The sequence below is a fragment of the Lycium ferocissimum genome, chromosome 2 (assembly GCF_029784015.1).
Source record: "Lycium ferocissimum isolate CSIRO_LF1 chromosome 2, AGI_CSIRO_Lferr_CH_V1, whole genome shotgun sequence".
Classification (NCBI taxonomy): Eukaryota; Viridiplantae; Streptophyta; class Magnoliopsida; order Solanales; family Solanaceae; genus Lycium; species Lycium ferocissimum.
The window spans coordinates 65,637,532-65,650,863 of NC_081343.1; the positions used below are offsets into that span (position 1 = coordinate 65,637,532).

At 35.2% G+C, this 13,332-nt stretch overlaps 1 protein-coding gene across 6 annotated transcripts; it reads left to right on the plus strand.

The window, feature by feature from the left end:
* The first annotated feature begins 4,069 nt into the window (after positions 1–4,069).
* Positions 4,070–13,077, plus strand: LOC132046868 (uncharacterized). Of its 6 annotated transcripts, XR_009412784.1 has the most exons (8): positions 4,072–4,357; positions 4,429–4,566; positions 5,263–5,496; positions 10,615–10,654; positions 10,956–11,053; positions 11,266–11,336; positions 12,470–12,670; positions 12,823–13,077. XR_009412784.1 is itself a non-coding variant. In XM_059437671.1 (6 exons), the coding sequence occupies exons 1-6, from the start codon at positions 4,256–4,258 to the stop codon at positions 11,281–11,283; spliced, it is 630 nt and encodes a 209-aa protein (XP_059293654.1). In that variant the 5' UTR covers positions 4,073–4,255; the 3' UTR covers positions 11,284–11,686. The 6 variants fall into 6 exon arrangements, 2 of the variants coding, with proteins under 2 accessions (XP_059293656.1, XP_059293654.1); XR_009412786.1 differs by lacking the exon at positions 12,470–12,670 and having other exon boundaries at positions 12,823–13,066; XR_009412785.1 differs by lacking the exon at positions 12,823–13,077 and having other exon boundaries at positions 12,447–12,763.
* Positions 13,078–13,332: the final 255 nt, after the last annotated feature.

Consider the following 13,332-nt stretch of genomic DNA (forward strand, 5'->3'; position numbering starts at 1 on the left):
TAATTGGTTGATTTAATCGCTCACAAGCTCATTTTAAAAATTCTGCTCTTTGTCTAAACTTTCTTAAAGTTATCATACATCAATATGTTGTGGCTAAGATACAAATTAAATCACATCAAACGATTGAAATATATATCACACTGAATTTAGTTATAAATTGAGAATTACAATTATTTTAGAGTTCCACAATGATATATACTATAATTTTTAACACATGATATTTTCTATTAATTGCATAACTATGTCATGGCATAGTTCAAATATGTTACTTATTTGTTTTAGAATAATGCTTATGCTAACAATTTTCTTTCAAGTAAAAAAGAAGTATAATTTCCCCCATCGAGTTGTACTTGCATTCAATTACTCTTTTTAATGATATTTTATTTTATACTTGTACTTGTTTCCTCACCAAGCAGGCAAGTAACAGTACACATATAAGATCATTCAATTTTGTAAGACGGTGCAATGGACTCTGGACAGAGAAATCGAAATTCAAAAATCATCAAGTTGGTTAAATAAATAAATGTATTATTTTACGTTAAATAATAAAAAATACATTTCATTTGTGAAACAAGTAATTTTGAAATAAATGATTTGATTTTTAATTAGGCATTTCAAATAATGGATAGAAACTCACGAGAAATATGTTAAGCTCCCGTAAAGAAATAGAACGATGAATATAAATATACAATATTCAAGTAATTCTAATTTCTTGCAATATTGCACTTTTTCAACAATCACCTTTTATGATTTGTAATATTAGTTTTGTTACAAGTTAAGTGGTCTTTGGAGAGAAAAGGATTGGGGGTTAAATATGAGTGTCCAAACATTTTCACAAAATTTTAGAGGATACTATTTATGTTGACATTTTTTATTCACACCTTTGATTAAAAGATAGAATAATAATTTTCTGAAAAAATGGATCTTCCATAACTCTTGCCTCTTGGATAGAAAATGATCACATATAAATATTCTTGTTTTCTTATTGATGATTCCGCTTCAAATTATTTAAGTTTATAACTTAGATAGAATTTTCTTTGTGCATAATTATATAAGGTGTTTAAATTTATTTATTTTTAAATATGGATAACAACATGCTATTTGTTTAGGAGTTTCATAGTATAATGAGCCGTTTGGACATGATTTCATCTCATTAGATGAAATCATGTTTTCCACATCAATTTTGATTTCTTAAGTTGCAGATTTTTTTTTTATAAACATAAAAACCCCACAAGTTGTAAAAACCATCAAAAAAATTTCAATTCTTATACAATCTTATCAAATGAGTAAATCATAGTTCATAATAAAATTAATACGCTACTAGAAGCCCTTTCTAAAAAATGCAACATCAATTGATCAAATTTTAGTTCAATATAAAAGAAAATTTAAAATGAATAGCAATGTAACTACTCTTTAATATAATCATTCCACATGGTACGAACAATCTCTTCACACTGAGCATGCATTTCTCGGTTGGCAAACATGGTTGGTAAATATATCTACTAACTTATGGATCTTTTTTTTTTTACAAAATATAAACGTATGAGTCAAATTTTACATTTATAATTTTTTGAAATAATGATTTCAAATCCCAAATCATGCCTTTTTGGATGATTTGGAATTTCATCTCATGAGATAAAATCAGAGATGAAATCGCATGTCCAAACGCCTACTAAGTAGGGGTTGGCCATATAAACCAATTTCTTTTTTTTGCACTTTTTGGAGTTAAAGTGGAAAAAAAGTGAAATCAGGGTTTTAAGTATTTTTAAAATTTTAAATACAACTTTAAATTGTATTTAATTTTTTTATGGCCAAATGCTGATTTTCTTCGGGAAAAAGTGAACAATTTTCATGGCCAAACGGGTCGATACTAAAATATAAGGATTACATATGCAATTTAGTCACATATTTTGTGCATGTTCAATGTAGTAGTTAGGGGTGTACGTATTTGATAAGCTTGGTTCGGATTTTTAAACACCAAACCAAACTAATTGCGTCGGGTTTTTAAATTTATACCAAACCAAACCAATAAAATTCGGGTTTTTCAACCTCGGGTTTTCTCGGGTTATTCGGTTTCTCGGGTTTTTCGGGTTTTTTTTTTTTCGGAATAGTCTCGATACAAAACATATAACTTTTACTTCAAATATTTCTTTAGTCCTAGTAAGATACAACTATATAATTAAGGTGTTTCATAAGAAAATAACACAAAATGTGAGAAGAGGGTTGACATTATATTAAAATATTCAACAAAAGATAATAAAATGGGTTAAAATAAATATTGCTAATTAATAAGCCATAAAGAAAATGACCATGATCTAAAAATACTAAGTTATGCTAAAATAAATAGAGTTAATAAGTATTAATTACAAAGTCAAGAGAAAAAAACTTAAGTTATGTATTTTCACTCTCTAAACCAATTATGCAAAATTAAAGAATAGATATCCAACATTATTTTGTGGCTAGTTAGTGGTAAATTGAGATTTCTTTTGATTAGTATTAGTGTTGAGTTGATTTTGGTTTGGACTTTATATGGTTACTAACATCAGGGGATGGATATAAAAAAAAAAAATTAAAATTCAAAATGTTCAAGCTTGAATAATATGATAATAGATTAAAAACTACCGAAAAAAATTTAAGAAATATTTATAAATTACATTACAAATAAATATTTTTATGTATAAAATATTTTTAAAATATGAATATATGTAATGTCGGGTTGGTTTGGTTCGGTTTGACTTTTTTAGCTAAAACCAAACCAAACCAATTATGGTCGGTTTTTTTTTTCAACACCAAACCAAGTCAAACCAAACCACTAGTGGGATTTTTTTCTCAATGGACTTATCGATTTGGTTGCGTTTTAAATGTATTATTTATGTTATACAAAAAATACATTTCATTAGTAGTATAATATGATTTGTACTTTTTACACACACCTTCTTTTCTTACTTAAAATTAACATTGTTAAGCTCCCGTAAAGATATTTGGGAAATAGTGTCACTTGGCCCGTCTAAGTTCTTGCAATATTGACATTAAAAATTTAATTTGTTGATATTTTTTTTATTTTTGGAGAAAAAAGGATTGGGGGTCTTGGTTTTTTATTCTTGTAACATTTATGTTGATATTTTTTATTCAAGACTTCTAAAATATCAAAGTATAAAAACGTGTGTTAAAGGGAAACATTTTTCTTAGTTTATATATTTGATTTTTTTTAGGAAAAAAATCAATAATTGAAAGCTCTTCTAATTTAGTTTTTTTAGATTAAGGATAACAACATGCTATTTGTTTATCCAAATTGAGCCTTTTATATGTTAAATTAATTTCGTTTGAGTTCTTTGAATTGAACTCATATTGGCTAACTTATTTTTTACCAAAAAATATTTTGCAAAATACCGGATAATTAATATGTTACATAATTTAGGACAAAACAGTTAAGTTTAATAAGAAAAAAATTATTACTCCTAAATTATATAAAATATATTATCCTATTTTTTACAAGATATTTTTAATAGTAAAAAAAGTAAAAAATATAATTTTTGCAATTGTCTATATTATTAAATTTTATCGAGATCAAATTATATTTCTTTAAATACAATGTTTTTCAAACATTTTTAGAATATATATAAAAATAATATCTTATAGTTCCTCTTTTAATATAGTAATTTATTAGATAATTTTATGTTAAACAAATGGTAATTTAAATTTGATTAATTAACTATCATACTTCGGAATTCATTTTTTGATTGAAGACTTAAGGGCTATTATTTACATTTTTGATAAATTTTTAAAGTATTTAACAATGATATATTTTAACAAGTTTAATAATATTTTCACATAAAAAACTCAAATATGTATGAGTATGCTTTGTAGGGGTCACTATAATATTTTTCAGGACATCATCTTTTTTAGCAGCATAAAAAAGCCCTAAAAGTTATTAAAATTTACCAAAATGTATTACAATTTATAAAGTTATAAAAATTTCAGGTAGAGGTAAAAAAGGATAAAAAATGGATGTGAGGACTATAAAAAATGCAATTCTCCCTTATATATATATATTAGTAAATTGTAAACAAAGGAAAAACAGCCAGGAAAAGTATTTCATACATCGAATTTCGAGGAGAATATTCGTAATCTCTGGGAACATTTGAAAATGCATAGCATAACACGCTCAACTGGGAGGTTACTGTAAGGTGAATTCGGCGAAGCAGTGAGTTTTTTCTTCAATTGTTGAGCGAAGCAAAAGTCTCAAAATCCATTGATGGAAGCCAATGAAGCTCAATTACCGACTTCTCCATCAAGTTTCAATTTCAGCCAACAACGTCATTTCTATCTAGCCGTCGATAGACTTCACTTCAAAATGGTAACAATTTCATATTCTCCAATACTGTAAACCGCTAGCTTATTCATCTTATTGAAATTGGAATGAAACAGGAGACTTTGGTGGATCTGTTAGGTATGGCTGGGCGGCTACGGTGCCTACCTATTGTAGTTAGTTGCAGCACACGTGACGAGCTCGACGCTGTCTGCTCCGCCCTTTCCAGTCTCTCACATACTACAATCGCCGCTCTGGTTCTCTCTCAATACATTTTTATTCCTTGTTGCAAATTTACCAACTCGCTTTAAATTAAGTTGTTAAACCAATAAGGATAAATCTGTTATAGGACTTTTCAGTTTTTTTTTTTTTTAAAAAAAAAAAAAAACTGTTATGGGATTCATATAACGGATACAGGTAGTTTGGAACTTCGGAATTGAGTCATAGCTGGTTGATTGATTCAAAAAGGCTTAATACAATGACAACCCCTTAAAATTTCCAACAAATTTCATTTAGACACTCAAAGTATGACTTGTTCCAATTTGAGCACCTGAACGCATGTTCAATTAGAAAACGCCTGGGGTATTACGTCTTATTGAGGTGAATGCGTATATTAAAGAAGTTGACATATTTTAAATGGTTAACTTATCTACGGAATAGACGATTTAGAGTACACACAAAAGTTTTTTTTGAAATTTGAACTAAAAGTGTCTAATTGGAACACTTTATCATGTGTTCAGGTGCTCAATTGGAACTCGCCGTAGTTCGAGTGTTTAGATGAAATTTATTAGCAAGTTTAAGGGACTGTCAATATATTAAGCCATTGAATAATAAACATGCTATTTGAATGAAATTAGTCTTAACAGAGGGAAATTGATATAGAGAGTTCCAACTAGTTTGGGATAGAGGGTTAGTTGATTGATTGATTGAACATAAATTTGTGAAAATTGCAGTACAGTGATCTTGCTGAAGCGGAACGTGCAACGGTTTTAGCTAGGTTTCGACAGGCTACAATGAGGTGGAACAAGCAGGCTACAGCTGAACATGGACATGCAGGGGAAACAGAGAAGGAAGAGGAGAAATCTCATTTGGTAGTTGTCACGGATGCTTGCCTTCCCCTTGTAAACTCCGGGGAGTCACCTATTAATGCTCGTGTCTTGATTAATTATGAGCTACCAACAAAGAAGGTACTCTTCTTGCAGGATTTACATTTCCTCAATCTTCCATTCGAGCATTTTGATAACTCTTTCTCGTGGCACTTGAAAGTTTGTTAATTAGAGGTGTAACCTTTTTGTTGATCATAGCACTCGAGTGGGCTTGTTGTGAAAAGATAGCACTGTTCTCGGCCAGGAATTTAGAAAAAGAGAGAGCTAACTCTTAAGAAGTAGGAACCAGTTAATCATAAATTTCTAAAGTTGTTTTCTGGGTCTTCTTGCATCCTTTAGCCTATGTCCATTCAGTTTCACCTGCTTATTTCTTTCATCTTTTAAAGTTCTATTATTTCCTGCCTTTTGGATTCTTTCCTAAAGCATTCTCCCATAACATGCTGCCTATTTATCTTTGTTGGAAACAACAACATACCCAGTGTATTCCCACATGGTGGGGTCTGGGGAGGGTAGAGTGTACGCAGACCTTACCCCTAACTTGGGAGGTAGGAAGGTCAAGCCGATAGACCCCCGGCTCAAGAAAAGGTGCCAAGACAACAATAATAATAGGCAGTAATAGCAACATATAATAAGATAAATGACGTTAAAGAAAGAAAGAGAGAAACAAGCAAGCTATATGAGAGATATAGAAAAACAAGCGAGAGAACAAAGATAATAAAACTTCTAAAGCAGAAAAGAAATCCTCGCGGCCCCCTACTAGCCCTCTACCCTGATACTCAACCTCCACACCCTTCTATCACCCATGTGTCCCTCGCAAGTCAAGGAGCGCCATATCCCGCCGAATCACCCTCCCTGTGCCTTATTCGCCTACGCTCCTCTCTCGGCCCACCACCGCGGGCCCCACACCTCCTCACCGGCGCATCAACGCATCTCCGCTGCGCATGGCCGAACTATCTCAACCTCCCTTCCCGCATCTTATCCACCACTGAGGCCACACCAACCTTGTCCCAAATCACTTCATTCTGATCTCTCCTGGTATGACCGCACATCCATCTCAGCATCCGCATCTCTGCTACCTTCATTTTCTGGACATGAGCTTTCTTCACTAGCCAGCATTCCGTCCCGTACAACATAGTCGGTCTAACCACCACTTTCCCTTAAGGATAGACGACACCTTCTTATCGCACAACACCCGCGATGCGAGCTTCCATTTCATCCATCCCGCTCCAATACGATGTCTGACATTCGTCATCAATCTCACCATTCCCTTGGATGATCGATCCTAGGTACTTGAAACTTTCTTCCTTCGGGATGACCTGAGTATCTAGCTGCACTTCCTCGTCCTCGTCCTCTACTCGAATCACATCACTGAACTTGCACTCTAGGTACCCTGTCTTAGTCCCGCTCAACTTGAAACCTTTCGACTAAGGGTCTCCAGCTCAAACCTCCGGGCTCGCGTTACACGCTCCGCGACTCGTCATAAGCACAATGTTCGTAAACAACATGCACACACGACACCTCTCTCCTGAATTCGCGTCGGTGCGTCCATCGCCAAAACAAAAAACGGGCAAGAGCGGGACCACGACGTGCACCCATCGCGACGGAAAGTGTTTCCGAGTCACCCTCCAACCGTCCCTCGCCCGGTCTTGGCTCCATCATACATGTCTCATCGCTCGAATGTAAGCTACAACACCTTTAGCTTTCCAAACATATCCACAAAGACCTCCCTTGGGACTTTGTCGTAAGCCTTTTCCAGGTCAATAAACACCATGTGCAAGTCTTTCTTCTTATTCCTATACTGCTCCACCAACCTCCTTACAACGTGAATGACTTCTGTAGTCGAACGCCCCGGCATGAATCCGAACTGGTTCTCCGAAATAGACACTATCTTCCTCATCCTCGCCTCCACCACTCTCTCCCAAACTTTCATCGTGTGACTCAACAGCTTGATACCCTTATAGTTGTTGCAGTTTTGGATATCCCCCTTGTTCTTGTACAACAGGATCATGGTGCTCCATCTCCACTCTTTTGGCATCTTTGACGTCCTAAAAATAACATTCAACAACCGCGTAAGCCACTCCAAGCCTCCCCTGCCCACCTTCTTCCAAAATTCTACCGGGATTTCATCGGCTCGTCGCTTCTCTCCCCCGCACATCTTACGCATAACCCCTCGACCCTTCAACCTCGATTGCACCTACGACCCAAAATCGCGCGCTCTCCGAGAGCTCCACCCGCCTAATACGATGTTCCGGTCCCCCTCTTCATTCAAGAGTTTATGAAAGTATCTTTGTTGGAAAGTGAAACAAAAAACGTAGGGAGCACTTCCCCCGGCTGGGCTCTACGCGACACGAATCCGGAATAGTCGGGCTCCAATGCGGGTATTGGACACCGGATGGAAAAAAAAGAAAGAAAGAAACAAAAACCGTCGCTAGAAGTACGTATATAAAGAGAACTGTTAAATTCATATTAATTGAGAGTTGGTATGTGCCTTCAGGTTTAAGATGATGATAATAGTTAGGGGTGTCAAATGGGCGGTGAGGCGGGTTATGTTTTCATGGGCTAATTTTGCTAACCCTAGTAATACTAGTTAAATAAAGCTGTTAGAATCTATCAGATTGGAGGCATTGAGCTCTTAGATCACGTCACGTGGATTTCAAAGTTTTTCAAAGTTAAAACCCGGTGGAAATGCACTTAAAAGTTGGAAGTATGGGAAGTACTTTAGAGACTAAGAGCTCATTTGGTTGGAAACAACTTATCCCGGGATAACTAATCCCGGGATAAGTTATCCCGGGATTAGTTATTCCACCCTCAAGGTGGGATAAAAAAACACTCTAATCCCGGGATTAGTTATCCCGAGTTTTTTTTCCAACCAAACGTGGGATAAGGCGGTACTAATTTTTATCCCAGGACTATTTTTCTCTATCCATCATACCAAACGAGCCCTAAGGATATTAGGAAACTATAAGTAGAACAAATATCTTGGCATGGTCTTATAAGAGAATGACACAAAATATGAGAATTTTACACATGAAGTCAAAATAGGATGGCTGAAATGGAAGAGTGCTACAGGAGTGATATGCGATAAAAAATACTTATGAAAGTGGAAGGTAAATTCCATAGGATGGTTTATTGACTGTTGTTGATCAGTGTCTCACAATATTATGTTATCTGGAAACGAATATGGGCCTGTAAACCCCAATATGTCACAAGTGTTGTATAAATGTGGATATTGAGATGGGTTAATGTTGACGCAAGATTAGATAACATAAAATATGACCACATTTGACAGAATGTATCCAAATGTAGTGGCCATAGATGCGATACTATGATGACTAAAGATGCTAAGCTTCAACATGGTAGAGATACTGATAAAAAACGAAAAAGAAAAGATAGATATAAAGTCACATGGAGAGAGTCTCTTCAAAGATTTATTCTCTCTTGAAATACATGTGGACTTGGCCAAGAACAGAACAATCGTAGAAAATGAACCATACAGGCAATACCGATTAGTTTGAATTAAGGCATTGTTGTTGGTTTTACACTTATATTTGTTCACGTTTTTGCCAGAAGTGTTTTCAGTTTTGTTAAGGTTTATATGCAATGTAGAAGTGGGTGTGAGATTTATAATTTTGATAATCTATAGTTTGTCTTAAAATACATTATTTAGTATTGGAATGAAATAAACTGAATGGAGGGAAACAAGTCTAGAGGACTGTTATAGCTGATCCCATCTAGTTTATTGATTTAATTTTTGTTTAAATGCACTCAGGCATGATTCAACATGATTTTTATCTCATAGGTTCACTCTTATTTGTGCATAAGACGTGAGATGCTAGATAAGCATATCAAGAAGGTACACCGAGCGATTGCAACTTTCTACTTTTCCAAATTGTTTTTGCCTATTCATGTTTACTTTCTTTGTTAAAACGACTTAGTGATTAGAAGTACAGTGGACTAAGATAAGATGGATGAAGAAGGTCTAGGATTGAAACATTGAAAAGAAACTGAAATGTAGCACTTTTTTTTTCTTCCTTTTTTCCCTTTATCATTTTTGGCGTAGAGAGGAGAGAAGGTTGCATAGTGACTGCAACTCATAGGGGGCTGCTCCTCTTGTTACCTTCTGCTTATGTGAGCAGAATATATATATATATATATATATATATATATATATATATATATATATATATATTTTGGGTGGATGAAATATCGTTTTTATGTGATTACACCTCTGGCTATCTGAGGAGAAGTGAATCACCATGTGGTTTGGGATAATAGACGTTCGCCAAACACCTCTCTGACTATGTAAGGAGAAGTGAATGCCCACGTGGTTTGGGCTAATTGACGTTTGCAAAACCACCTTAATCTTAGCTAGCAGTGCAATCAACAATGTGAGCATTAGTCTCTGCCATCTACCAATGCCGTTTACATCAAGAGACCATACACCGCCATGTCCCAGGATTATTTGATGTGTGTATATGTACAGCGGGTTCAGAGGACCGGAGAAATTTAAGTATTTTTCATGCTGATTAGGCAGAGAAGTAACAATGATGAACAACAAGAACCAAAGGTGAAGGGGAGCAGCTAGTGAGATTTTTAAGTCTTAAAGCCTTAAACATGAACCATTAATTGCTCCAGAGTATCCAGACATGCAAGTACTGACTTGAGGTTTACTGTGATTGACCCTAACATCAATCAAAGAGAAATTATCATGATCTTGCTTGTCAGACCCTGAATTTCCTCTGATACCATGTTGTCTGAAATCTTCACCAATTTGAAAGATTTGGTGAAGAATATGAACATCCCAGTGTAGCTTCTATATTCGTGAAAGAATATGAACATCTGAAGAGTTGTCAAAGCTGTGAATGAATGTAAACATATATCCTTACTAACTTCAGCTGACAATAAAATATCCAGAAGGTATGCACGAACAACTAATAAGCTGCAGAACACCTGTAGCTGTAAGCTACTGATAAATACTAAATTGGGCCTAGTCAACTTAATGAAGAACTGGACTCAGAAGCTTGGGCTAGCAGCCCAGATGCTGCTTCCATTTACTGCAGTTGAAGTTGGCCTAGAAAAAGCATGTATAGTGAAAGAAATAGTCTACTTCACTTGACAATTGCATTTAATTGTTTGAATTTGTGACCTGTACCTCAGGACTTGCAAATGTACTTACTTTGTTGTTATGCTCTTATGCAGGAAACATATATGAGGCGCATGGCTACTTGTTTGGCAGCAGGTTCTCATTCCATATTATAGAAGTGAATTTGACAAGAGAGCAGATGAGACTTGAGAGAAGGAATAAGAGGATGGAAGTAAAGAAAAATAAGACGGAACATAATTAATTTCACCACATCTCCTTTATAATACTTCTTCCTCGTTGGAGTCAATTATAAAGGATGTCATCCAATAGCCCGTTCCTTCAAACTCCCCCCCCCCCACCTCCTTATCATGCATTTCTAAATAGTTCGTATTATATAATGTCATGTTTAGCTTTGTTATTCTTGAACGTATGACATAAGTTTCTGGATTATATGCAGATGGAATTGTGATCAACATGGTTGTTGGAGGCGAAGTTGTTACTCTCAAAAGCATTGAAGAAAGTAGTGGCCTTCTCATAGCAGAAATGCCCATCAATGTAAGTTCTTAATTTGATTTCTGCTGTTTATTATTGCATGGAAACATCAGTGTGAAGCCAGGAATGGGATTATGAGTTATTTGGACCTGTGTGTTGTTGTATTGCCATTTGTGGAAGAATATGTGCATGGTTGTCTCGTCTTTCCATTCTTTTGAAGTTCATGATCATCTCAATAATGTTTGCTTGTCAACTTGTGCAATGCTTCTGAGCAGATTTTTGAGATGCTGTGAAGATATGAGGCCCTGCAAACGTCATCTGAACAAATGAGATTTCAAGTAATTAGGTATATGATTAAAGAATTCTCCACTTCTGTAGTACTACATCAGACCATTATTTGGCTGCCTGATATTTACCGTGTAGGTAGCGTTTTCATTGTTTTAGAAGGAGAGAAGAGTTTTATTGATGAATTGGATCCTATTCCATGCTCTGTCAGTTCTGAGCACATGAGGGTTGATTACCTGAGCCTTTTTCTTGGGGGTTGGGAAGGGGGTGAATGTGATATTCATCTTCAATATGATTTCAACTCTAATGTAATATAGCTCCTCGCCTATGTCATTAGGAACGGGGCTATACAGATCTGTTAGCTGTTCATTTTAATGTGAAGGTACTCTACATGATATGTGAATTAGTGAAGATTCGAATTCTTAGTAGGTTTACATTAGAGCAATTGAGATCTTCAAGAGGTAAGATCTCTATGGGGCCTTGTCAATTTACTCCTGAAGTTCAGTTTTGATTATTTAAATGGTATTTAGAACTTAGAAAGTTGCATTCTTGAGTTCAAGCCAACTAGGGCGCTATGCATTCTTGAGTTCAAGCCAACTATGGCGCTATGCCCTAGAAGGGGGTCCCGTCATCCTTGGGATTCGTGATGCTTTGCTGCCAACCATTGTTTCTAGATGTCTCCACAGTTCTCTTTCTTGGATTGAGTCATTCTCATGACTCTACTTTTCAATTGTGACTTGAATTTCCACTATCTTTAACACATGCGGCCACTGAACTTGGTTATATTAAGCTGTATCAACTGGCACACTATCACAGTTTTCTGTCATGGGTTAAATTGCTTTGCTGCCAACTGATATGGCCATACAATTGGGATTAACAAGATTTTGACTTGAGGAGTTCTAGGGTTACTGTTGTTGTACTTCAATGAATTGTTCATCTAATAGGCATAGTCATAGTCTCATAGAGATCGAAAATGTAGTTAATTTAAGTGTTGTGATATTGTAATTCCAATTTTCTGAGAGACGAGAAGTTGATAGAAGGAAAAGAGAATCACAGATCAAAGAGAACAACTTATTCAATCTGTTTACTAGTACGTGTAACTATTATCTTAGCAAGTTTGCTCAAAGTCTCATCTCTATTTACATTATCAATCTTTTATCCCCATTCATAGAGTGATTTGTTTGGGACCGGCAGATTGTCTGAAGCCAAATAAGTTCATTGGGATTTTTCCAAGAAGATTTTGGAATTGGCCTACTCAGGCCCAGATCAATGAATTGGTTGCAAGATGTGGAGCATATTTTTTTGGTCTAGCGTTTAGTCCCCACACTGTTAAACAGGTTACTTTTGTGTCTGCTTTGAAGATAAAGACACCCATTAAAATCTTGTCTCCAAGAGGTTTGATATGCCACATTTAGAGCTTCCTGTTGTAAATTTCTTTATTTTAACCTGCATTTCTAACTATATTTATTAGCTGGGGTTTACGCTCGATCCCTCAAAGTCTTTTATCTCTGTTTACCTTATACTATATTTTTTCTTCTTAATCAAAGAGATTGTAGCGACTATGGAGATGGAGAAATAGGTATATGTACGCAGAGTTGGAAGATATTACTAAGAAGAAAGAAGCAAAACAAGGCTATTAAAAAACAAGACTATTTTTGTGGGAAGGTAAGATGTATTTTTCTCCTGGTCGTTTTTTTTTCCCTAGTCGATGTCTAATCTCACATACAGTTAGATCCCCTGAATTGTAGTCGAATAAAGTTTTATGCCCAATTAGCTATAATATTCTTGATACACCTTGCAAAATGACTGATTGCAACATGCCAGGGTGTATTTGGAAAAGAGTCCAACTTTCAATCCTTAACTTGATCTTAATCTCCTAAACCAAATATGGGATAGAAAAAACGAAAGCTTGCAAGGTGTCTTCATTTGATTGTTCCAAGAATTAAACCTTGCCTAGTCTTGAGGGGAATTTGGATCTTCTCTAAATATGTAGTCTTCTTCCCAATGATGAGTTCCAGTTGTGCTTTTAATCTTTTTACTATTTATAAAAGGGCAAA